We start from the raw sequence: 27,891 nt of genomic DNA, 5'->3' as shown, positions 1-27,891 counted from the left end.
TGTTGTTCACAAACTTGGAGATATTACATTTAATTCCCTCATTTAAGTGATTGATATAATTTGTTAATAGCTGGTGTCCAATTACTGAACTTTATGGAAATCCTCTAATCACTGCTTGTTACTTGCAGACAAAAGCAGTTATTCCTACCCTTTGTTTCCCGTCTGCTGAGCAGCTCTCTAGCCATGACCATACATTATTACCTCAAATCCCATGTGCTTTGATCTTGCATACTAATCTCTTAATGGGAACTGTGTCAAAAGCTTTCTTGAAATTCATTTTATGCTGTTTATTGACTTCAGCTCAGCATTTAATGTGATCATCCCTCAGGCGCTGGTGGGTAAACTTCCATCGTTGGGTCTCAACACCTCTCTGAAACTGGATCCTGAACTTCTTGACAGAAAGGCCACAGTCAGTCCATGTTGGCAGAAACTTCTGTAGCTCCATCATGCTAAGTACTGGCGCTCCCCAGGGTTGCATGTTGATCATGCTGCGTTGCTAGATCCAATTCACACCAAATCACGTTTGCTGATGACACAACAGTAGTTGGCCTTATCAACAATGATGACAGGATGGCAAGCAGAGAGGAGATAGAGCGGCTGGTTGGACAGTGCGAGCACAACGACAGGAGTCTCAATGTGGACAAGGCCAGAGAGATGATTGTAGACTTTGGTGACCACTCCTCACTGCACATTCATGGCTCCTCCATGGAGAGAATTAGGAGCACCGTGTTTCTGGGAGTGCACATAATGGACGATCTCATCTGATCCCTCAACATGACCTCTTTGGACAGGAAAACACAGCAGCATCTCCATTTCCTGAGGAGATTGAGGCTCTTCCCCCCATTTTAATCAATTTTTACAGGAAAACCATCGAGAGTGTCCTGACCAGCTGCATTACTCTCTGTTACAGGAATTAGAAGGCATCTGATCTCAAGCCGCTACAAAGGATTGCGAGGACTGCTGAGAGGATCATTGGGGTTTCTCTTCCATTCATTAGAGATATTTTTCAGGAACGCTACATAAGCAAGGCCATCATTGTAAATGATCCCTCCCATCTGTCCAACAATCTCTTTACCCCCCCTACCAGCAGGCAGGAGGTACTTTAGTATCAGGGCAAGAACTGTTAGGGTCGCAAACAGCTTCCTCCCGCAGGCTGTAAGGCTATTAAACTCCCTGTCACCATGATATGGTCTCGTCATGTATGAAGCACCCGTAGCACTATATTATTACTTTTTAACTTGTATATGTACCTTATCATTTGTTAATTTAGTTTTGGTAACATTTATTTGTAATATTTGTGTTATACTGTATGTGTAAGTTATATCTACTGTGATGTGCATGTTCTGGAGGAACATTGTTTCATTTGGCAGTATACATGTGTACAGTTGAATGACAATAAACTGAACTTGAACTTGGAATGCACCATAGCACATTTTGCTTTATCACTTGCAGTTACGACAAGGACAATGGCCAGAGCATGCAATAGGAGGTCCACCTACTGAAAAAGGAGGAGGAGAAAGGTCCAGGCAGAGGTGCTGTCCGTAGAGGGTATACATATACTGTCCTAATTAAGGACTGTTCAACAGTGATCTGAATTTCACTAAGGATATAATCAAAGAAATGTATTGCATGCTGAAGCCAAAGCAGGACCATATATCTCCTCCCATTCCCCCTTTGGTATCTCCTTCTATTCTTTTGTTACTGTTCAAGGTAGGTCGTAGTACCCTTAAACTTTGGACTTTGCTGTACCGGAGCAGCTGCCAACCATTCGGCAGCCTGCTGATGACACCACTGCATAGCCCTGCAACCACAGCAAAACAAATATACAGTGGAAACCATGCACACAATATGTTTCAATAGGTACATTTAATATCAGGGAAATGTATACAATATACATCCTGAAATTCTATTTCTTCACAGACATCCACAAAAACAGAGAAGTGCCTCAAAGCATGAATGACAGTTAAAACATTAGAACCCCAACCCCCCTCCGCAGCTCCCCTTCCCACGCACAAGCAGCAGCGAGGCAACAGCCCCACCCCTACTCCCACCAGCAAAAAAGCATCAGCACCCTCCACCAAGCACTCAAGCCTGCAGCAAAGCATCAATAAAAACACAGACTGGCAGTACCCCAAAGACTACACTTTAACCTGGTAATTTGACATACCACAGGATCTCTCTCTCTCTCACCCACCCTAAAAGAAGTGTCCCCATTTCACATCCATAGGTGTCTTGAGGTTGCTGTTCTGCTAGCTGAAGTGCTTTCTGAATGAGTCCAGCGAGGATATGTAATTTGTGGCTGTCTCTGTAGCCTGATGGTAACATTGACTCAGCACCCACTAGAAGGTGGACCACAGGACAGATGCAAAAGCGAGAGAAGAATGAAGCAGAAGAGGAAGCAGGAAAGCAGAAATCCATATTTGCAGTGTTTGGTCAGAGTTTTGCTGATTTGTAAAGATAAAAAATAAACTATCTTTCTGTGCATATGTATTTATCAAAAAATCTCCAAAAAGTAACCAACAAATTCAACATTAATACCCCATACCTGAGTTTATCATAATGCTCCTATGTAGTACTTATTTGGTTGCTGTTGTTGGACACATGATAGAATACTGGCTCAGAGCAGTGGAGGCTGCAGAACACTGTGAAGGACAGTCGAAAGCAGCTCTGGTGATACAATCAGTGCCCACTTTATTAGGTACGCCTGTACACCTGCTCGTTAATGTAAATACTTAATCAGTCAATCATGAGGCAGCAACTCGGTGCATAAAAGTATGTAGACATGGTGAAAAGGTTCTGTTGTTGTTCAGATCAAATATCAGAATGGGTAAGAAATATGACTGACCAGGAAGTGATTGTTGGTGCCAGACAGGGTGGTTCGAGTATCTCAGAAACTGTTGATCTCCGGGATTTTGACACATAGCAGTCTCAGAGAACGGTGCGAAAAACAAAAAAAATCCCTTGAGCAGCAGTTCTGTGGGCAAAAGCACCTTATTAATGAGAGAGGTCAGAGGAAAATGGCCAGACTGGTTCAAGTTGACAAGAAAACGACTGTGACTCAAATAAAAACGAGTTACAGTAGAGGTGTGCAGAAGAGCATCTCTGAAAGCACAGTATATCAAACATATAAATGAATGGTCTCCAGCAGCAGAAGACCACAAACATACACTCAGTGCCCACTTTGTTAGGAACAGGAGGTACCTAACAAAGTTGCCTCTGAGTGGATATAAATGTCCCAGCTTTGGACTGTACCAAGTTGGAACATGTGGCAGGAATCTGGTGTGGCTGATTCAAATGTATCATAGTCATAGTCATAGTCATAGTCATACTTTATTGATCCCGGGGGAAATTGGATTTTCGTTACAGTTGCTCCATAAATAATAAATAGTAATAAAACCATAAATAGTTAAATAGTAATATGTAAATTATGCCAGGAAATAAGTCCAGGACCAGCCTATTGGCTCAGGGTATCTGACCCTCCAAGGGAGCAGTTGTAAAGTTTGATGGCCACAGGCAGGAATGACTTCCTATGACGCTCTGTGTTGCATCTCGGTGGAATGAGTCTCTGGCTGAATGTACTCCTGTGCCCAACCAGTACATTATGTAGTGGATAGGAGACATTGTCCAAGATGGCATGCAACTTGGACAGCATCCTCTTTTCAGACACCACCGTGAGAGAGTCCAGTTCCATCCCCACAACATCACTGGCCTTACGAATAAGTTTGTTGATTCTGTTGGTGTCTGCTACCCTCAGCCTGCTGCCCCAGCACACAACAGCAAACATGATAGCACTGGCCACTGCAGACTCGTAGAACATCCTCAGCATCGTCCGGCAGATGTTAAAGGACCTCAGTCTCCTCAGGAAATAGAGACAGCTCTGACCCTTCTTGTAGACAGCCTCAGTGTTCTTTGACCAGTCCAGTTTATTGTCAATTCTTATCCCCAGGTATTTGTAATCCTCCACCATGTCCACCCTGACCCCCTGGATGGAAACAAGGGTCACCGGTACCTTAGCTCTCCTCAGGTCTACCACCAGCTCCTTAGTCTTTTTCACATTAAGCTGCAGATAATTCTGCTCACACCATGTGACGAAGTTTCCTACCGTAGCCCTGTACTCAGTCTCATCGCCCTTGCTGATGCATCCAACTATGGCAGAGTCAGTGGTGTGATTGGATATGAGAACAAATGCTGACAATCCTAGAAGGTCTGCCGCTTTGTGCTGTATGGAATCAGTGCCACTTATAGAACTGTCTTCTCAGCATTCCAAATAATCTGTTGAAAGGACTGATGCATGGAATTGGGAGGGCTATAGTCTGATCTTCCACTACAGCACACCATCATTGGCTAGCTTCTGACTGAGCTGCACTGGAAACAGTCTTTGCCATTTGACATTGCTTGCTGGTTAGATTCACTGATGCATTGCATTATGCTTCTTTAGTTTGAACTCAAATTTACTGGCAGGCCAACCAATATGCAGAATGTTTACTTTTGAATGAAGATTGCTCTCGGGCTCTGGAGACCTATCATTGTCCCCAGCTAAGCAAACAGTAGTCATAGAACATAGAATAGTACGGCACAGTACAGGCTCTTTGGCCCACAATGTTGTGCCGACCCTTAAACCCTGTCTCCCATATAAGTCCCCACCTTAAATTCCTCCATATACCTGTCTAGTAGTCTCTTAAATTTCACTAGTGTATCTGCCTCCACCACTGACTCAGGCAGTGCATTCCATGCACCAACCACTCTCTGAGTAAAAAAACCTTTCTCTAATATCCCCCTTGAACTTCCCACCCCTTACCTTAAAGCCATGTCCTCCTGTATTGAACGGTGGTGCCCTGGGGAAGAGGCGCAGGCTATCCACTCTATCTATTCCTCTTAATATCTTATATACCTCTATCATGTCTCCTCTCATCCTCCTTCTCTCCAAAAAGTAATGCCCTAGCTCCCTTAATCTCTGATCATAATACATAGTCACCCTTAAACTGGTAGCAATCTTGTTTCTGGATGCTCATGATCTGCTGACACTGCCTCCAGTCTGATATGTTGTGCAGACCACTATCTGAGCCGTTGACATCCGATGTCAAATAAAGCAATGTAAGGATTATTTCACATTGCTGTGGATTAGCTCTGCCGACTCTTACAGGCAGAAGCTTTCCATAAATAGAAAAAATTAAGATAATGTTGGTGGGAAGTGTCAGATCTGCACAGCAGGAACTTCCTCGTCTCCACACAGCTAACAGGAGTCACCTGCCATTTGTTTCCAACTCATCACCTGCAGCCTATTTAAACCCGTCTCTCATCAAAAGACCTTGTTCATCCATTGAACCAGTCAGTCTCAACCAGTGGTTCCGAGCCTTCAGTTCAAAGTAAACTTATTAATAAAGTATATATATGTCGCCTTATACCACCCTGAGATTAGTTTTCTTGCGGGCATGCACAATAAATCTACAATAGAATAATAACCATAGTAGAATCAATGAAAGGCTTGGGTGTTCAACCAGTGTGCAAAAGACAACAAATTATAGAAATAAAGTAAGAAAGAAATACGAATAAATGAGCAATAAATATTGAAAATGAGAGATGAAGAATCCTTGAAAGTGAGTCCATAGGTAGTGGGAACATGTCAATGATGGGGCAAGTGAAGTTATTCCCTTTGGTTCAAGAGCTTGATAGTTGAAGGGTAATAACTGTTCCTGAACCTGGTGGTGTGAATCATCTTCTTGATGGCAGCAGTCAGAAGAGAGCATGCCCTGGGTAGTGGGGGTCCCTGATGATGGATGCTGTTTTCTTGCAACAGTGCTTTGTATACATGTGCTCAATGGTGTGAAGGGCTTTACGCAGGATAGACTGGGCCATATCCACTACTTATTGTAGGATTTTCTGTTCAAGGACATTGGTGTTTCTATACCAGGTTGGGGTGCAGCCAGTCAATATGCTCTCTACTACACATTTCTAGAAGTTTGTCAAAGTTTTAGATGTCATGCCGAATCTTCGCAAAATCCTGAAGAAGTAGAGCTATTGGCACACTTTCTTCGTAACTGTACTTATGTGCTGGGCGTAGGACAGGTCTTCTGAAATGATAACACTGAGTAATTTAAAGTTGCTTATCCTTTCCACCTTTGATCCCCTGACGAAGACTAGTTCATGAACCTCTAGCTTCCTCCTCCTGAAGTGAATAATCAGCTGTTTGGTCTTGCTGACTGAGTAAGGGGTTGTTGTGACACTACTCAGCCATATTTTCAATCTCCCTCCTATATGCTGATTCATCACACTTTTGATTCACTCTACGACAGTGGTGTCATCAGTAAACTTAATATGATATTGGAGCTATGCTTAGCCACACAGTTATAAGTGTAAAGCAAGTAGAGCAGATGGCTAAGCACACAACCTTGTTGCCTGTGAGTTTAGTATCTATTCTCTCTTGTTTTGTGACCCCTCGTGGTTCGTTATTTTGCAGCTGATTATTCAAGTTATCGCTCACTGCTATCTTGTCGCTGCTGCTCTGCTTTTGGACCAAGCCTCTTCTGCTGTTTCTGACAGGAAGAGGAAAAAATAAGAGGCAGTTTGTTCCACAAATTTATTTCAGCAATGTAACTCTAGTGATTGCAAGAACTCTCACCTCTTCAATTTACCGTTGTTACCTGCAGCTGAATAATACTTTTTTTCCCGTAAGCAAAGGGGTGGGGTGGAAAGTGTGTTTGCAAGAAATCATTTCAATGTTTTCGTAATCTGTATGCCACGGTTATTTAACTGGAAGTTTGCGGTAGTTGTCTGACTTGTATAGGAAGGTTGGACTACTGATAAATGTGCGAGGATGCAGTGGGACATCAGTTATTTCTGAAACTTGGGTTGATCAAGGTTTATTGTATATTATTTAGGTGGACGCATAGAACGGGTCAATGCGTGAAATTCGTGGTGTATCAGTAAGAAATGTGAGTCACTGATCTTGGTCATCTTTCAGAATCAGGTTTATTATGACTGACATATGTCGTGAAAGTTGTAGTTTTGCAGCAGTAATATAGTGCAATACATTAATATCACTATAAGTTTCAATGAAAAATGCTAGCAACACACACAAAATGCTGGAGGAACTCAGCAGGCCAGGCAGCATCTATGGAAAAGAGTATAGTTGACGTTTCAGGCCAAAATGTCAACTGTACTCTTTTCAATAGATGCTGCCTAGTCTGCTGAGTTCCTCCAGCATTTTGTGTATGTTGCTCGGATTTCCAGCATCTGCAGATTTTCTCTTGTTTGGAATAAGAAATACTATATTAAATAACTAAATAATGCAAAAAAGAGAAAAATAGTGAAGTAGTGTATATGTAAGGTCATTAAATTTCTTGGACTGCACTTAGTTCCTTACATATAGCCATCTGGCACTGAACTCCAATGCAGTCTCTTCCAATTAACACTTTTTGTAGCCCTGTAAATAAAGAATGTCTCCACTTCACCTTGTTCCAAATTGGATTTGTTCCCTTCTGTAGCCTAGTACCACCTGCAGGTACAATCTCCTCATGTAAAGTGACTTCCCATCACCGAGCCACTTCACTGTAACGTATCGGACTGAGTTATTGCTGGCTATTTCTCACTGACTCTAGCTACACCAGACATTGAGAAACAGAAATCAGTGCCAAGATGTGTGGTTGCCACTTTCTCATCAAGGGGGTCTGGGCACAAACTTTCCGCAAGACCTCCACAGGTTGAAACTGCTGCTGGCTAATCGCAGATGAGTCTCATACCAACTTTCTACACAAATTCTCCCCTAATGATCTTCCAATCCAAAGTAAATATAAGAAAAATCCTACATGAATCACACCACTTTAACACCTAAAACCTGGACAATCCCTCGCCTATTTAAAGTCCTTCATTTACAATTTAAATTAACTTCTTGCACAGCAAAGTTTGTTTCACATGTAGGCACCTTTTAGAATTTTGGCATCATTAAGTACTTTCATAGATCTTTGGTAGAGATGTGACCTTTGGTAACATTAGGCATACCTGTTACATTGTGTGTGGGGACTTGGGGGATGTTGCTCAGGAACTGTGTAGTGTAAATCTGTATAAAGTCTGCCCAAATGGTTTAGTTTTTCATTGTGCAGCTGTGTGTTTTACCTTTAGTCTCACTTTTAATCATACAACCAGATGTAGGTATGTTTTGATTGAAAACAAATAAAGGAACTTCTTGGCCAAATTAAGATTATGTTCTATATAGTCTGGAAAATTGTTTCACATGTTTCTTGGTTTGGGTGCAGTTTTTATCCCTATCTATCACGTCTGGAGATTATGTGGATGTTAGTGGATGGTCTTTTGTGGTATATCATTTCCAAACCACACAAATTAATGAAATTCAGTACCATCATCTTAAGGTAATAGAGAATCAGTGTTTTAAAAAAAGTGTTGGCGTACCTTGATTTCATTAGGAGTCTTAATGAACTGATAAAAGAAATAAACATTGAAGTGTAACATGATAATGGTTATTGGCGTAATAGAAATAATATTATTTATGTTTAAAAGGAAATAAATTTAATATGACAGTTGGAATAACGGACTAACTGAATAGCCTGTCATCCAGTTGGTCCTCCAGATCATTCTTCGGAGTGCGTGAAAGAGTCTTAACTGGCTAATTTAGATCAGGTGAACTATGTGGTTAGATTCCACTCCATTCATTGTCTTCTATTTGATATGGAATCCTTTATAATCATAACTTGTAGTGTCTCTTTCAATAGTATCATCAAAAGCTGTTTTTGTTATTTTGTGTTGTGTTCAGTTTTCAGAATCACTAATGTAAATTATCAATGTAATTAATTTTAATAATTATTATCTTGAAATTGTTTCTTGTGCATTGAAATGTTGTGTTTTATAAAACTATCAGTAAATCGGTAAAACAGAATCAAATAACCTTAAAAAGTCAAAGTGTAAACTTTAAAAACATTTTCTAGATGTATTTTCAAGTTTATTTTAGAACAGATTCCTTCACATTGTAAAACTATTCATTTTTGAAACAGTTCTGGGCGTGGAACTTGCCTGGATAACGAACCACCAAAGCGTGATTTTCTTTATCCAACAATAGCACCAGGACAGGTGTATGATGCCGATGAACAGTGTCGGTTCCAGTATGGCACAACATCACGACAGTGTAAATATGGGGTAAGACATCTGAATTCTGATATTGCTTAACTACAGCCTTTCATGTGTCTCTAAAATATATTAATACAGTTATAGGCATTTCAAAAGCTAACCTGCAGCATCATACATAATATGTAAATGGAAAAATATATCTTTCCTCCCCCCATTTTGCTCAAAATTCTGATGTAATAGTTTTGACATTTTATTTAATATTTTGTTATAATATTGCATATTACTATGTGAAGCACATATTCAATTAATAGACATTTTGTTTCATATGACCCATGCACAATCTCTGAGATGAGAGGGTGTCCCATGTCAGATTTTTGTCAATGCAGTTCTTTGTTAAATGCCAACAAGTACCTAAGAGCTTCTTGTACAGAGCACAGTTAACTTCCTAATACTAATGTAGAGGTACCTTGATCTTCCTTTGATATTTTCATCCACAGAATGGACAGGACTACTGCAAGGACATCTTCAAAACGTAATGCCTCAGAAAGGCAGCACCTGTCATTAAGGACATCTATCAACCAGTACATACCCTCTTCTCATTGCTGCCATCAAAGAGGAGGTACAGGAGCCTGAAGAGACACACTCAATATTTCAGGAACAGCTGCCCCAATTAGCTGAAGTTTCATGGAAATAGTTTAAAAAAGACATAAAAAAGACAATCTGCTGTTTAACTGAGTAACAAATTATCCATTTAAATGAAATATAGAATAAATTGGAACACTACCAAAACTACTACAGGACGATAAAACTGTATATTAGTTCCTAATATTTAAAGACCGAAGGATTCATTCAGTGCATACTAATGTGTTCTTTATTGACTGTAAGTGAACAAAATCAGTGCAGATACGTAGTGCAGACAGTGGACTGCCTTCAAACAGTGCTTTTGATGATAACATCCTCCAAATCTTCTGCAAAATAACATACTTCCTGACATATGCCAGTGATATTAAACCTGCATCTGATTCTAATTCTGAAATAGCAGGTGCGAATACAGAAAAAAACCTGCATCTTATTAATCCCAAATACTTAATTACTAATGTGGAACTTTTGATGAGAGTAAGGGAGAAGCTATCAGTAGTCTTTGTTATAAAGGAGGATTCTGGCAAGAAATTCTGGAGTTTTCATGCATTATTAAATGTGGAAATCCTGTAGTTTCTGTCAGATTTATTACTACAGGTTTTGCTGTCCCAGTTTTCCATGGCAGTCAATGCACTACCAGTAAATTAACATGAGATGTTTATGGACTATTTTCATTGTAAGAAATAATGAATCAGAATCAGGTTTAATATCACTGGCATATGTTGTGAAATCAGTTGTTCTACAGCATCAGTGCATTGCAATACATGATTAAAAAAACTAAATTACAGTAAAAAAAATTAAACTAAATAAGTAGTGCAAAAAGAGAGCAAAAGAAAAATGAGGAAATCTACATGGGTTCACTGTCCATTCAGAAATCTGATGGCAGAGGGGAAGAAACCGTTCCTAAAACATTTGGGGTGTGTCTTCAGGCTCCTCTACCTCCTTCTTGATAATAACATTGAGAAGAAGGTGTGTACTGTGTGATGGGGGTCATTAATGGATGCCACCTTTTTGAGATGTTCCCTTTTGAAGATGCCCTTGATGCTGGGGAAGTTAGTGCCTATGTTGGAGGTGGTTAAGTTCACAAATTTCTGCAGCTTTTTCTGATCCTCTGCAGTGTCCTCTCCGTACCAGATGGTGATGCAACCAGTTAGGATGTTCTCCACAGTACATATGTAGAAATTTGTGAGAGTCTGTGGTGACAATCCAAGTCTCCTCAAACACCTAATGAAATATTGCTGCTATCATGTCTTCATTGTAATTGCATCAATATTTTAGGCCTTGATATATCTTCAGAGATGTTGACACACAGGAACTTGAAAGTACTTATCTCTTTCACTGCTAATTCCTTGATAAGGACGGGTGTGTTTTCCCTCAACTTCCCCTTCCTGAAGTCCACAATCAATTCCTCGTGGTCCCTGTTTCGGCAGGAGTTGCTTCTGGCCATGACCAACCTCTCAAAGCACTTCATCATGGTAGATGTGAGTGAACAGGATGATAGCTGTTAAGGCAGCTCAGCCTGCTCTTCTTGGCACTGGTATGACTGTTGCCACTTTGAAGCAGGTGGGAGCCTCCAACTGCGGCGGTGAGAGATTGAATATGTCTTTGAACACTCTCACCATTTGGTTGGCAAGGGTTTTCAGAGCCCTAGCCAGCACACCAGCAGGGCCTGATGACATATAAGTGTTCATCCTCTTGAAAGATGTTATGTCGTCGTCCTCTGAGACAGAGATCACAGAGTCTGCAAGGATTCCCACAGGTGTAGTTTTATTCTCCCTTTTAAAGCGTGCATAGAAGACATTGAGCTCATCTGGAAGTGAAGCATCGCAGCCATTCATGTTGTTCAGCTTCGTCTTGTTAGGAAGTAATGGCCTGCAAACCCTGCCAAGACTGATGTGCATCCAATTCCATCTCTAACCTCAATCAGAATTACATTATCACTCTTAAAATAGCTTCCATAGGTCATAACTGGACTTCTTGTCTAGTTCTGTTTCACCGATCTTGAATGCCACAGATCTAGCCCTCAGCAGACTATGAATCTCCTGGTTCATCCATGGCTTTTCGATTGGGTATGTCCAATATGTTCTCGAAGGCACACACTTATTCTCACACATATTTTGATTAAGTCAATGACAACAGTAGTGTATTCATTCAGAGTCAAAGATGAATTCCTGAATATTGACCAGACCACCGATTCCAAAGGAGTTTTGTAAGTACTCTTCCACTTTCCTTGGCCATACCTTTTTAGCCTTATGACTGGTGCTGCGGTCTTGGTCTCTGCCCACATGATAGAAGTAGAAGTGACACTTTACAAAGGCGGGCATGGGATGGCACATCCTGGAACATCTAGGGGTCAAGCGTTGTCCATTCTATCTGCCAAAGGAGTGTTCCGGCATTATCCTGGTAGTTGTGTATGTCCCACCTCTGGCCAATTGAAGCAATCTTGATGGTGATATAACACCAATGTCGACTCTTCTGGTTTCACAAGTGATATGCTGATGATAGCTTAGAGACTCCTTCAAGCTGGCCTGGTTGAAATCCCCCCGCAATGATAGGGAATACATCCAGATGCCCTGCTTTGGGACTGCTGATCACAGTGCTCAACACTTCCAGTGCCTGCTTGACGTTGGCCAGTGGCGGAATGTACACCACTACCAGGATAATGGTGGAAAACTCCTTTGGCAGATAAAATGGACAATGCTTGACCCCTAGATGTTCCAGGATTAAGACAGAACTGCTACGTCTGTCCACTACGATGAGTTAATCATAAAGCATACTCTACCTCCTCACCCTTTGTGAAGAATGGTAAAGTCATCAGGCTGTAGTGCTGCGTCTGAAATGGTGGGGGTGAGCCACATTTCTGAAGCAAAGGACAAAGCAGTCCCTGATGTCTCTCTGATATTGCAATCTTGCAATATCACTGGAAATATAATACTTTAATAAATACAATTTTAAAGAGTGAAGTCAGTCATAGTTACTGTTTAGCCACCTCCAAGGCCGTGAGAAGCAGTATGTGTTCAAAAAAATCCTTTAATGTATTTCAAAATTCAAAATATTAAATATTTTTAAGATTTATGATATTTCAGTTTCTACCTTGTATGACTAGGTTTTTATTTTGCTCTACATGAAATCTTTAAATAGTTAAATAAAATTAGTGGTTTTTAGTACCTGGTTTGCCGTCTGTGAGAATTCTTCAATCTGATTGGCTGCTCAGCCTGTTTGATGTTGTCAAATACCACAGAAACACTGCAGGTGACAGCTGACGGAAACCAAAATCAGAATAGGGAAATTCACAGAAGAGATCTCTTTGAAGTGTTTGGGTGTAAATTTCTTCCATTCAGCCACAAGGACTATCAGTTGGTTGGTTAATGAAAAATCTGGATGATTTCTTTTTTCAAATCTGCACGATTAGACCTTATGTAGACTGAAACATATGTTTATTTTAAAATGTCATTTATTGTTAGCAGGTTGGAACTACCTTGATTTTCTACATATTGCAATTTTTAAGACACCAGCAAGCTTAAAATAGGATTGGCCTAAATAACCTATCCTGTGTAAGACCCTAAGACATAGGAGCAGAATTAGGCCACTTGGCCCATCGAGTTGGTTCTGCTATTCCATCATGGCTGATTTATTATCCCTCTCAACCCCATTCTCCTGCCTTTTCCCCATATCTTTTCATACCCTGACTAATCAGGAACCTTTCAATCTCCTTTTTAAGTATACTCAATGACTTAGCCTCCACAGTCAACTGTGGCAGTGAATTCCACAGATTCACTACCCTTTGGCTAGAGGAATTCCTCCTGATCTCTGTTCTAAATGAACGTCCCCCTATACAGGCACTGTGCCCTCTGGTCCTAGATTTACCCACTATAGGAAACATCTTCTCCACTTCCAGTCTATGTAGGCCTTTCAGTATTTGATAGGTTTCAATGAGATCCGCAGTTCTAAACATTCTTCTAAACGCCAACGAGTACAGGTCCAGAGCGATCAAATGCTCCTCATATGTTAACCTTTTCATTCCTGGAATCATTCTTGTGAACCTCCTCTGTACCTTCTCCAGCGCATTTTCTTAGATAAGGGGCCCCAAACTCCTCACAATACTCAAAGAGTGGCCTGACTAATGTCTTATAAAGCCCCAGCATTACATCTTTCTTGTTCTATTCTAGTCCTTTCAAAGTGACTGGAAGCACTGCATTTGTCTTCATTACTACCGACTCAACCTGCAAGTTAATCTTTAGGGAATCCTGCACGACAACTTGCAAGTTCCTTTGTACCTCTAATTTCTGAATTGTCTCCCCATTTAGAAAGTAGTCTACACCTTTATTCCTTCTACCAAAGTGCATGACCATATGCTTCCCTACATTATATTCTATCTACCACTTCTTTTCCCATTCTCCCAATCTGTCTAGGTCCTTCTGCAGACTACCTGCCCCTCCACTTGTCTTCGTATCATCCGCAAACTTGGTCACAAAGCTATCAATTCCATCATTGACATATAGCATGAAAAGAAGTGGTCCCAACACCATATCTTGGCCAACCAGAAAAGGCTCCCTTTATTCCCACCCTTTGCCTTCTGCCAGTCAGCGAATCTTCTATCCAAGCTAGTATCTTACCTGTTCTTATCTTGTTAAGTAACCTCATGTAAGGTAGCTTGTCAAAGGCCTTCTGAAGATCCAAATAAACAACATACACTGACTCTCCTTTCCCTATCCTGCCTGTTATTTCCTCAAAGAATTCCAGCAGATTTGTCAAGCAAGATTTCCCCTTAATGAAACCATACTGACTTCAGCTTATTTTATCACCTGCTCTTGGTACCCTGAAATCTCAACCTTAATAATGGATTCCAAAATCTTTGAATTCAGGCTAATTGGCCTATAATTTCCTTTCTTCTGCCTTCCTCCCTTCTTAAAAGAGTAGAGTGACATTTCCAATTTTCCAGTCCTTTGAAACTTTTCCAGAATCTAGTGATTCTTGAAAGATTATTACTAATGCCTCCACAATCTCTTCAGCTGCCTCTTTCAGAATCCTGGGGTACAGTCCATCTGGTCCCGGTGACTTTCAGACCTTTCAGCTTCCCAAGCACATTCTCTTTAGTAATAGCAATCCACTTACTTCTGCCCTCTGACGTTCTTGAATTTCTGGCACACTACTCATGTCTTCCCCAGTGAAGATTGATGCAAAGTACTTATTGTTCATTTGCCATTTCTTTGTCCCCCATTACTACCTCGACAATGTATTTTCCAGCAGTCTGATATCCACCCTCACCTCTCTTTTACTCTTTATAAATCTGAAAATATTCTTAGTAGTATCCTCTTTTATATTATTGGCTAGCTTACCTTTATATTTCATCCTTTGTCTCCTTATGGCCATTTTAGTTTCCTTCTGATGGTTTTAAAAGCTTCCCAGTCCTCTAATTCCCACTAATTTTTGCTATATTATGTGCCCTCTCTTTTCCTTTTATGTTATCTTTAACGTCCCTTGTCAACCCTTAGGATACTATTTCAACTTTGGGAAGTATCTATCCTGCACTTTCCAAAATGTCCCTAGACCACTGCTGTTCTGCTGTCAGCTCTGCTAGTGTCCCCTTCCAATCAACTTGGGCCAGCTCCTCTGTTATGCCTCGGTATTTCCCTTTACTCCATTGTAATACTGATACCTTAGACTTTATCTTCTCTCTCTCAAAACTGCAGGGTGAATTCTATCATATTATGATCCTAAATGTTCCTTTACCTCTAGCTCCCTTATCAAATCTGGTTCAGTGCACAACACCCAATCCAGAATTTCCTTTCCCCTAGTCGGCTCAACCACATGTTGCTCTAAAAAGCCATCTCATGAGGGTGTAGTTACCAAGGAGATTGGAGGTCTGCCAGAGTTCCTACATCTCACACAAAGAACATACTACTAGCATCAGACCCATTCTAAGCACACTAGCTATTTAGTTATAGACAAAGAAAGCAAAAAAAATTACTTAGGATGACCGCCTGTGCTCGCCCAAGCCTGTTGAGCTAAAGCCTGACCATTCTAACACTGTTCAGTCCAAAAATGTTCACTCCACTTACACCTCACATAGTTTATTGGCCTTTGCTGAGTGCCTAAGAGAGCATTATCAAAACACAAAATGGCAAAATGCTCAACAAATCAGGTAACATCTGATGAAAGGTGATGAAATGACCCAGAAGAATTATTTCTTTCTTCATTGCCTGAGTGACTTCAGTATTTTCAGTTATATTTCAGGTTCAGTATTTTTGCTCTCGAACCTATATTGTTGTGTTTATCCGTGTAAGTGTGGAAGACAAAGACCTCAGCATCCATAGGGCATTCACAAATCTAACATTATCGGTAAAGAAAATTCTACTCCAGGGTTGCGTGTTATTCTAATTTGGTAGAAAATCTGCACTGTATTACCTGATGCTATTTTTTCACTGTTTATAATATGCATTGCATTGATATGTTTCTTAAACTATTGAAAGCCTGAAGTAGCTTCCTGATGTTCACGTTGCCCCTTATCCCTCCCAGCTTTGGCTGGGCAAGCATCCCTTTCGATAGGATGGCATGATGTATTATTTTAGCTGGATCTTCCGGAACACAACCTACTGTCCAGAGGTACTGCTTTCAGTCGCTGGGTGGTCACTAATAGCTTTACCCAGATGTTCTGGCAGAAGGCAAAACTGGGAGTGAAAGCTGTAATGTTTGTAAGTAGTTTTTAAATGTGGATAGCTTAAAAATTCTTAAGAACTTTAAAAAAAATAAGCAGTTATTTCCAACAATTGCAGAAGCTCAATTCAATGACTGTGGTTAACTCTTGAATATCTGAAATAATCTAGCAAGTCATTCACTTATGATAAGCTGCTAGGAAACACGAATGTAAAACTGGACAGATCACTTGGAATTGACCTGGGCACCAAAAACGGCAAAAAACAGCAAAACCTCTGCCCTGTTGACCCTGTAAAGTCCTCTTTACCACCATCTGGGGGCTTTTGTCAAAACTGGGAAAGTGTCTTACAGACTAGTCAACCCCCAACTGACGTAATCATACTCATGGAATCATGTCTTATGGTCAACAGCCCAGACACCACCATCTCCATCCCATGGCACATCCTGTTCCACTGGCATATACTTGGGATGGAACTGCTCTGGGAGTCCTCAATATTAACTCTGGATCCCATGAAATTTTATATCATGAGGTTACACTTGGGTAAGCAAGCCTTCTGCTGATTAGCACCTTCCATCCCTCCTCGACTGATGTATCAATATTATTCCGTGAGGAGCACCACTTGGAGGAAGCACGCAGAGAGGCAGGGGATTTCAACGGCCATCACCAAGATTGGCTTGGTGCCATCACTACTGACTAACCTGGCTCAGTGCTGCAGAGCTGCTGCTAGATTGGGTCTGGAGCAGGTGAACCAACAAGAGAGTTCAAATTTATTACCATCTGGCTGTACATATGTACAACCAAACAAAAGAGTGCTCCTCTGGACCACAGTACACCCACAAAACATATATCACGCACAGGTGTGGAAAGGAAGGGGGAAGGAGCCAGAATTAGATGGTGTCCTGATAAAGGATCTGGGCCCAAAACTTTGACTGCTTATTCATTTCCATAGATGCTGCCTGGCCTGCTGAGTTTCTCCAGCATTTTTGATTTGATAACAACTTTGATTAAGTTCTGTCGAGTGGGAGGTACAGAAGCTTAAAGTCCCATACCTCCAAGTTCAGGAACAGCTACCTGCTTACAACCATTAGGTTCTTGGACCAACCTACACAACCCTAATCCTACCTCAGCAGTGCAACAACATGCACCACCTCTTAAAATACTGTGAACTTGTCTGTGCTTGTGTTTTTTCCTAATATATTGTTTTTACAGTTTTGTATTTACATTGTCTTGTATAATTTATGTATAACTTAAGTTCTGTTTGTTGTCTGAATCTATGTGCCCATGATGGTGCTGCAAGCAAGATTCTTATTGTATCTGTACCTCACCATACTTGCTCTCATGCAATGAACTTGACTTCCAGAAGAAGCGAGACTAAATTGGAAGATGTATTTCTAAAAGCAGTTGTCATGGATAAGCTGGTAGATGCTTATAAGGAGATTGGGTCCCCTTTTGATCAGGGAATGCTGTATTGCTCAGTAGCACCAATAAAGGAGATAGTAAAATGAAAATAAATTCTCATATTGCATCTGCTTATTTTTGCAGTACAGTAGCTAAAATATTTTGATACTATCAGGAAGACTAGTATTCTTTAATCCATACTTCCAAGTCAATGAAGTTTTACAGGTTTAGACCACTGTAAGTAATTGAAGGTTCAGATAGCTTAAACATCTGTAAATATTAATGTACAGTTTCAGGTGCTGTAATCAAAACAAATGAAATTATTCCTTGTGCAGTACTAAATTATCACGGAAAAATAGATTTGAGTACTATTGTGTCTAACAGTGAATTAGATTTGGTTTGTGCAAATGGAAACTAATTTAAACAGATTTTTATATATTGAGATTGAAACAGCAATAGCAGAAAGGAATAAAAGTACATCCTTTTCCAGCTTTCCAAGCTGAACTATACATATAAGGAACCTAAAAACTGTATTTAGGTTGGTGTTTTCTGCATAGCTGAAAACAGCATGTGGCTGGGTTAAAATTAAATTATGTATCACTTTAACCATGGTGGAAGCCTGTCATGCGTGGGTCAGCTCTTTATGACTACTTCGACTTACTACTCTCTCTGCTGCTTAACTCAGCGCAAAGCCCAAAGGAGCAGCGCACATGCCCAAAACTGGATATGCACTTCACTGTACATGCGGCATCACCCCCATTCATTTGAATGCAATTGTAAGACTTGATTGGAAAGATAAATAGGCTTATTTTCATTTTATCTTACTGATTTTAATTGATTTCTGGCACTTAAATCTATTTTAAGTAAATGTATTACTTCATAATTTCCAATATTTTTGTAACTTTAAAATCCTTTTGAACTTACCAGCTTTCCAACCTTTAGAGATATCTGTATCTGAAAGCAGCTCAGATGCATTTTACAGCAACATGGTTTCAAAAAGTTGTCAATGTGGTCCTGAGTCAGTTCCAGGTTCTGATTCTCTCTAGTTTGTGTTATGGCCATAGAAGTGTGGCATCAAGTATGATCAGTCCACATGACCAAGTACAACCACAGGAAATATACAAGTCTTTCTTTCATCCATTTCTGCATCAAAAATAATTTAGTCAGCGAAAGTCTCCTGCATCCAGAAAATAATGAAAGAAAAAAAGCTTGGATTTGCATGGTGGCTTTCATGACCTTAGGTCAGCGGTCCCCAACCACCGGGCCGCAAAGCATGTGCTACCGAGCTGTGAGGAAACGATATGATTTGGCGATATGAGTCTGCCGCACCTTTCCTCATTCCCTGTCATGCCCACTGTTGAGCTTGAACGCACGCGAGGTCATTACGCACGTGTCATCCATGTCAGCACGGGAAGAATATCAACTCCTCGAGCTTGCAAATGACGGTGGGCTGAAAAAGTATGTTTGACATAATATCTCTGCTGGCATTCTGGATCAAAGTCAAGGCTAAATATCCTGAGATAGCCACGAAAGCCCTGAAAACGTTGTTTCCATTTCCAACATATCTCTGCAATGAATGCAACAAAAACAAAATTGTGGAATAGACTGGACATAAGGAACCCCCTTCGAGTATCGCTGTCTCCCATCACCCTTCAATGGCACCGTCTTGTTGCAGAGAAACAAGCCCAGGGCTCCCACTGATTCAGCAATATTGGTGTGTTGCAATGAATTTATATGTTCATATGGGGAAAATATGTGTTGTGTGTTTAATATCCAAACGTTACTTAAATGTTATGATGCTATTGACTTATAAGTGACTTATATAACCATACAACTGTTGTTCGTCCATCGTTGACGTCGATGAGGACCTCAACACCATAATGATGGTGTCGAGACTAGCGCGTGATTTGGATTTAAGTGAGGGAGAGTTGCGCAGCGTCAGCCTCACTCTCTCTTCCCAATTCCCATCTGTATCCAATGGCAAGACAGAGTCTAGACGGCTGGAGATGGGTCTAGGCGCAGTGGATGACCAGGACGTCTTCTGTGTCTTGTCCTGCTCTACACGTTCCACGACGCTTGCAGAGACCACCTTCTTGACCGTTGGACCTTCCATAGGTCTCGTCCGCTCAATCTGCCGGAGTCTGTCTTCACATGCTGGGATAGACAACTCCCTATCTCACCGAGGGTTTGAGACCATACAACAATTGCAGCATGGAAACAGGCCATCTCTGCCCTTCTAGTCTGTGCCGAACGCTTACTCTCACTTAGTCCCACCGACCTGTACTCAGCCCATAACCCTCCATTCCTTTCCTGCCTATATACCTACCCAATTTTTCTTTAAATGATAATATCGAACCTGCCTCTACCACTTCTACTGGAAGTTCGTTCAGCACTTACTTCAAGCTCCCCTGTCCTCCCCTGATATTTGACTTATCACTATATTCATGCGAGGAAAATATGCACTGTGTGTTTAATAAATTTGTTAGATAAATCCTTTTAGAAATGAAATTGAGTGTATTAGCCATTTATCACCCATGTTCCATTTGTGATCAACACCCCCCCCGACAGAATCGCCAAAAACGATGTGTAGAAAAAATTGGCACATACATGCATGCGCACTGGTGCCCGTGCAAGGCTTCATGGTCATTGTAGTCTTTCTTGGGGTAAACACAATGTATTTGACTGCTACTCTTGTCCGTTGGCAACCCTACCCCTCCTCCCCCCCCCCCCCCCCCCGAGTTGGCCGGTCCGCAAGAATATTGTCAATAATAAACCGGTCCGCATTGCAAAGAAGGTTGGGGACCCCTACCTTAGGTCATCCCCAAGGACCTTCCAATCAGTGAAATACCTTTGAAAGGAAGTCACCGTTCTGATGTAAGAAACAGGTTAGCCACTTATATACAGCAAATTCCCACAAACAACCATTTGACAGGGACTAAATAATCAGTTTCTGGATGTTGGTTGAGGGATACAGTAATTATTGGCTGGAATATCAGTGTACTTATAGTGGTCTTCCCTGAAGTAGTGTCAGCAACATTCCATTCCCACATTAGTGATATGCAAGCTGACAGGCTGTAATCTTAATTGCTGCAAATGTTGAACTCTCAGCTGATGGTGACATGCTACTCTAAATGCTCTGCAAAATGCCAGCATTGGAAAGCTAGCAACAAGTGAAATTTTAAAGTGTGATTTACCCTAGGGTTCATTCTACAGTTGCTTTGATAAATCTTAAGTACTTCATGGTTCAAAGGAAATGTTTGTAATGTACTGTGTTGCTGTTGCTGCAAAAAGTTTTTCTTCATGGCATTATATGCTGTTGATATATGTCCATGACAATAAACTTGAATTTGGAGTATGCACTTTAATCCACAAGTTTGAAAATGAGCAGTGAATTATGACATTAGTGGGCCTGCAGAACTGGTTTCCTACCTGGGGAACCAGAATTTGCATTGAAATTGCAGCAATTTGTTGTGCCTTTTTTATCCCACAGATGCTGCTCAGTCCATGAGTTCTTCCAGCAGATAATTAATTGCTCCAGGTTCCAGCATCTGCACTCTTTTGTGTCTCTCTTGAGTTGTGCTAGGTCTGCTCACTTGCTGCACAAGACCTGAACATCTGTAATTGATACCACATACATATTAAAACGTTTTTCTAATCAACTTGCCTCTGCATTCTTTCCCAGGAAGTGTGCAGAGAGCTCTGGTGCCTCAGTAAGAGCAATCGATGTGTAACCAACAGCATCCCTGCAGCTGAAGGTACTCTATGCCAGACAGGAACTATTGAAAAAGGGGTAAATAACTTCATTCATAAAAAGAACTTTTTTTTGCATGCTTGTTAATAATTTACAGAGCAGAGCTCTGATAAGATTCTTATCTATACTACTGACAAACTTACTTGAACTCATTTGAAGTATACTATTGGTGCTAAATGTTTGAATTTCTCATTGTTGGGAGTTTCTGTGTGGACAATAAACTGCAAAGTACCTATACAGCAGATGGAAGATACTATTACTGTAAATTTGTTGCCTTTGTGTTTACAGTCAACTTTACCAGTCAGACAAGGATTCCTGAGTAACTGTTTCTATTGGCCTTAATGCCTACGATTGCAGAAGTATTTGAGTAACATGGCACGGGAACTTTACATCACATGAGATTCAATTCCAAATGAAGTGGTAGTGGAATCAGTACAGATGTTTTCAGAACTTTGCTTGTTTCCAAGTGAGAGGATAACTAATAACATTTAAGTTAAGCAAACTGTCTGAATTGGAACATTTCACTACTTTGGGGGTGTGGTAAGATTTGGAACATCCAATCAACAATGTAAAAAGGTGAAAATAAGAAGACAACCAAAGCAATAACACATTTGATATCAATATCAGGTCCTGATGAAGGGTCTCGGCCCGAAATATCGACTGTTTATTCCTCTCCATAGATGCTGCTTCACCTGCTGAGTTCCTCCAGCACTTTGTGCATGTTACTTTATATCAGATCTGATTATGTTCTAGCCAAATGAAACCAAACCAGGGATTTCAAGCTGTTCATTATCATGATTTTGTAACACTTTTTGTTTGTTTTTTTTAAGCTATAAAGACCACTTTAAGTGTTATGTTTAACTGTGTATATGGAGTTATTGTAAGTTTAATAGGTATCAGAAGATTTGGATTCTGTCTAACTGGCAGCTGCCTCTATTTGAAAATGTGTGAAGTAACTATATCATTCCTGAAGATGTTCTTATAGAAATTGTATAGCAACCTGGAAAGCATGTTTCCTTTTCCTACCTGTCCTCAAGCTTAATACCTTTTCTATCATTTTGATGATTTTGGAAGCAGCATATGAAATTTTATTTACCATTTTTCACAAAGAGGGCTGGGAGACTGCAGTTGGCAAACACAGAGAAAAATCAGCTCAGGGTTTGGCATATACAGTAAACGGTCAGAAAAATATGGAAAATATATTGAAAAGGTTCCAGGACTTTATCAATCATTTTCCAAAGAAATTCAAGAGGAAATGTGATTAAAGTGTAAATACAAGTAAGACGGTTAAATTATGAGTGCACTTCAACAAGGAACAAGTTAACTGGAAGACTTGAAGTGTAGTCTCACAGATAATTGGTATGCAAGTACAGCAAGTATTTAAGAAGGCCAATGAAATGTTGGTCTTTTTTCTAAATGGAAAGGATATAAAAACAGGAAAGTTTTGCTATAAGAGTTTTGTATTCTCTATTAAAAGGAATGATTTACATACCCTTGGAGGCAGTGCAGTCTGAGTTCCCAAAATTGATTTATGAGATGAGGGGACATTGGGGTTGGGTTGTTTTTCAAGGAAATATTGAGCAAATTGGATCTATAACATCTGGGATTTAGAAGAGTGGCAGTGGTAATAGATAAGCCACCGATTTTAATTCCACTTTCCATTCCCATTCCGACATGTCAGTCCATGGCCTCCTCTACTGCCATGATGAGGCTGTACTCAGGTTGGAGGAATAACACTTTATATTCCGTCTGGGTAGCCTCCAACCCAATGGCATGAACATCGATTTCTCAAACTTCCAGTAATTGCCCACCATTCCCTATTCCCATTTCACTCTCTCATCCTATTTCCTTACCTGCCAATCTCCTCCCCTTCCCTCTTTCCTATCAGATTCCCCCTTCTCCAGCCCTTTATTTCTTTCACCTATCAAGTTCCTAGCTTTCCATCTTACCACTCCCCCTCTCCTGTTTCACCTATCACCTACCACCTTGTACTTCTTCCTCCCCTCCCCCCACCTTCTTACGCCAACTTCTCATCTTGTTTTCCACTCCTGATGAAGGATCTCAGCCTGAAATGACAACTGTTTACTATTTTCCATAGATGCTTCCTGGCCTGCTGTGTTCCTCCAGCATTTTGTGGCTGATATTCTAATGTCATGTTACTTTTGAACTGAAGCACGGAATGAAATAAAACAGTTTACTTTGTACATACGCAGGGCCCATTTGTAATGTTTAAATAGTTAATACAACAGCAATGTACAGCAAAATCTGCAGTCAACTTGCCTGATATGAGGCTTTAAATCTCATTAGCAAATTTCCGAAAAGGAACGAAGCCAAGTTTTACTGGGTAGGAGGAGAGTCATCAATGACCTGCTGTTGAGCTATGGAACCTGGGAAGCCAATCAAATGTGAAATGCTCATCCTCCCGGACATCTTAACATGGGAGGACAGGCTTGCTTTCACCATCCCCCTCCGGAGTTTCTGTATCCAGCACATTATTCTCTGTAATTTCCACCATCTCCAATGGGATCCTATCTTTCCCCACCCCCATCACCACTTTCTGTGGAAATCGCACTGTAGGTGACTCCCGTGTCAACTTGTCCCTCCCTGCTGATCTTGCTTCTGGCATATTGGCAAGATGGCACTGATGAGACACGTGACATTTTGCAGACGGCAAACAGAACTACTAACTATTCTATTAATTATACCTTCTCTGGACCACCATCGCTGCAATCTGCAGCCTGTAATTTCCCTTTGAGAGTTGCGCTTTAGAACCGTCTGTACGACCTAGTGTTTTTGTGGTATCCTGAAGGATGCAGGTACAGCCGCAGCAGCCATTGCTGAAGCAGACTTAGAGACGGGCGGAAACTACGGGCCCGGTCGAAGGGGTGGGGCCCGGCCCTGAGAGTGGAAAAAGAATTGATGTTTATTCGATTTAAGCACTGAGCCAGACTACAAAGATCAAGGTGTCAAGGCTGAGAGCGAAGGACAAACCAGTGTTCAGATCCAAGAGGCTCAGCTCAGCACTGAAATATCTCCGTGGCTGTGGCTCGTAGCCATCAGACCCCTCAACCGGTCAGCGCTGAACCAGTTCTGTGGCTGTGGACTCACTTTTGAGGACTCTGCGGTTCATGTTCTGTGTGTTATTTGTTCACTTCTTATTGCTTACATAATTTGATCTTAAACTTTTGCACATCGGGCGTTTGATAGTCTTTGTTGTGTGTGGGGTTGTTGAGTGGGTTCTATTGTGTTTCTTTGTTTTTTTGGCTGCCTGCAAGAAAATGAATCTCAAGGTTGTATATGGTATACATACTTTGCAAAAATGTATCTAATTATGTCTTAAATATATCGTTGAGACCCGTCACAGACGGGGACTGCTTCATCGAGCAATTTTGCCCTGACCCCCTCAAAAGACAGCATCTCTCAGCGGCTACCTATTTGAATTCAACTTCACACTCCCATACCAACATGTCTGTGCATGGCCTCCTCTGCTGCTACAATGTGGTTTCTCTGTGATGTTAACAAAATGGTTTCTCTGTGATGTTAACTGCTGAGACAGTGTTTCTTTTTCTAGCAGCTAGCAGCTTGTTTGGGTTATCACTAATGATAAGGAGGGAATGAACCAATGGGTGTCAATGTTATTCTTTTTTTGGGGTGATATTCTGTCTCATGTGGCTGGGAACCGGTGTGTTTGACGGGCTTTTCAGGAGAGACCGGGAGAAGACGGACCTGCTGGAAGCGCTGTGGTTGATCGCCTTGGGTGGTCCCGAGCGGCGAGTCGATGGGGTTGGAGTGGATCGCAGGGAGAAGAGAGAAGACCCCGGGTATTTGAGCTCCAACTGTGCGCACGAAGAAATTGAACTTTGATAAGTCTGGCGCCTTTTTCTTTTTCTTTTATATTGTATCTCTATTAATCTCATAGTCCCAGTAAGATTTATAAAGTGTAATCTGTACATTGTGTGCTGTCTGATATTTAATGTTTGAGGTCGTACCAGGTGGCATTGCACAGCAACCGACGCAACCGGGAGACATGGTTGGGTAGCAGATAGTGTTTCCCTTAGGAAAATACGAGCCGATATAGCTAAGCGTTGCATTTGTGGGGGCTCGTCCAGGATTGAATTTTTGGTAAGCGGTATAAATCGCCACGTTAAGTAGTGCGGAGATGGATCGAGATAAGATTGTAAGCTGGTGTGAGTTAGAGGAGGTACCGGTGAATCATGCGTGTGTGTTAAGTGGGGTGGATTTCCGCACTTCGGGAGAAGTACTGGTGCAAGGGTTGAGTTTGATCAAAGCTATTGGCCAGGTAGAACTGATAACTAGAAGGTGCGGTAAAGAAGTGGAATCCAGCTGGGTGTTGGTTCATACGAGTGCTGACGTCATGACGTTGGAACTGCCAGTGACGGTCAGCGTCCGGGGGAGGCGGGGCCATGGGGCCTCCACTACCTCCTGGAGGAAGAAAGTGAGGAGACACCGGAGGAAGAGCTAGGTGAGACCCCAGGGGAGGTGCTAGTAGCCAGTGGTGGAGGGCCAGAGTGGGAAGGCTTGGCCAGGCCCCGTCCCCCAGCTAGAGGTGAGACCTCTGAGTTAGCAGCCACCATTACCTCCCTGGTGAGCAGGGCCAAGGAGCCCCGCCGAAGCTGAGAATTTTCCCAGGAGCCATGCCTATCCCAGAAGGGGAGGACGATTATGAAACATGGATCAAAAATATGTCCCAGTTGTTAGAGGCGTGGCCAGGCTCGGATGAGGAAAAGAGACAGCGATTGGTGGAAAGTTTGCGGAAGGGGCGGCCGGTGTCGTCCGGGAGCTGAAAGTTGAACAACCCTTGGCTTCCCTGGCAGAGTATCTGGAGGCTTTGGAGGGAGCGTTTGGAATGTCGGGAGGTTCCTGGGAGCTTTTAGTGGCGTTTCACCACATGCGGCAGGGAAGAGGGGAAAAGCTGTCAGAATACATTTTTTGGCTGGAGAGAATGCTTACTGGGTTGTGGCGCTGAGGGGTAGTGAAGGCGGATGAGGTGGCGAGGTTGAGGATGTCAGATATTTAGTGGTTCCCTGTGGGAGGACAAGGAGGCTTGGAGTCTCTGGCAGTCCTATAAAAGGAGCCCCCCTCCATTATTTGGGCAGCTGATTAGAGAGGTGCGGGAGGATGAGAGCACGTTGGGCCGGAGAGAGAGCTCTGGCCACTGGGGACGATCTTCAGCGGTACAGGAGGTGGTGGCCAGGTTGAGGACTGAGAAACCCAAGGGGTCGCAGGGGGGTAGGGACCCCTCACTTGAGGGGATGGACAGGAAGAGTACCCCCTTCAGGTACTCGCAGTGGGCTGGGAGTGGCGGGCGTCTCGGGAGGAGAGGGGCGGTGGGTAGCGTGTGCTATAACTGTGGGAAAGAGGGGCATTTCTGGCGGGAATGTGAGCGGACGGGGGTGTGCTACAGCTGTGGGGAAGAGGGACACTTTCGGAGGGAATGTGAGAGACAAGGCGCCCCATGGAGGGCAAGCCCCCGGGCGACTAAGAAGGGAGAGGTGTCGAGAAACTTAGGAGAGACTCAGTGAGGGAACGGACTGGAGTCTCTGGAGGAACACATACCCAGAAATCAGCCATGGGTCCCCCGAAAGCCCAAGCCCTTATTCTGGATGTATTAGTGGGACCCTGTTCCAGCGTGACCCTACGGATAGAGGGAATTTTTGCAGGAACTGTCCTTGACACAGGGTCGCGGGTTACCTTATTGTACCGGTTGTTCTACAATAAATATCTAAAGCATTTGCCAGTAACCCCGTTTAATGCACTAGAGATTTGGGGTATAAGTGATGATGATTACCCATACGATGGGTACTTGTCAGTGAGATTGCAATTCTCGGAGGGCGATGTGGGAATGTCGGAAGCCCTTGAGACGTTGGTGTTGGTTTGTCTGGATCCGGTGGAAACTGGTGGCGCTGCCCTGCTAGTGGGGACTAACTCCCCTCTGGTGCGACGGCTCTTGGGAGCCTGTAAGAAGAAAGTGGGGGAGAACTTTCTGGAGGCCCTCTCGGTACACCCAGTGTTCCGAGCGGTGTTCAAAGAAGCGGGTGACCCCAGGGGCTGGATCCTGAGTGCGAACAAGGGACGGTGTGGTGTACTCAGGTGAGGCCTAAAGTGATACAGCCAGGGGAGGTGGCACTCGTGATGGGGCCCCCAGATTCCCTGGAGTACCGGCGGGCGAGGCCCTGTTAGTAGACGCCCCAGACGACCTGGAAGGGGAATCCTGGTTCCTGGCTGGGGCGCTGGTGAGATCTGAATTGCAGAGGCCCTCAGCTGTACAGTCACGCTGGATGGGGGTGATTGTAAGGAACATAACGGAGAGAGAGATCACCTTTAAGCGCGGGATGCCCCTCGCGTA

At 42.3% G+C, this 27,891-nt stretch overlaps 1 protein-coding gene and 1 pseudogene across 2 annotated transcripts in view; both read left to right on the top strand.

Annotated features, from left to right (window-relative positions):
• The window catches only part of adamts6 (ADAM metallopeptidase with thrombospondin type 1 motif, 6), a 291,316-nt gene that overhangs the window by 165,048 nt on the left and 98,377 nt on the right, over window positions 1–27,891 (top strand). For both annotated transcript variants that reach the window (XM_072252609.1, XM_072252608.1), the window contains exons 10-11: window positions 9,006–9,147; window positions 21,456–21,563. In XM_072252609.1, the coding sequence (XP_072108710.1) occupies window positions 9,006–9,147; window positions 21,456–21,563 (250 nt within the window). The remainder of the gene's footprint in view (window positions 1–9,005; window positions 9,148–21,455; window positions 21,564–27,891) is intronic.
• On the top strand, window positions 25,684–27,067 carry LOC140194816 (modulator of apoptosis 1-like; annotated as a pseudogene).

The sequence above is a fragment of the Mobula birostris genome, chromosome 3, assembly GCF_030028105.1.
Source record: "Mobula birostris isolate sMobBir1 chromosome 3, sMobBir1.hap1, whole genome shotgun sequence".
In the NCBI taxonomy this organism is placed as follows: domain Eukaryota; kingdom Metazoa; phylum Chordata; class Chondrichthyes; order Myliobatiformes; family Myliobatidae; genus Mobula; species Mobula birostris.
Note: the sequence above shows the minus strand (reverse complement) of the source record. Positions and strands in the feature narration are given on the sequence as shown.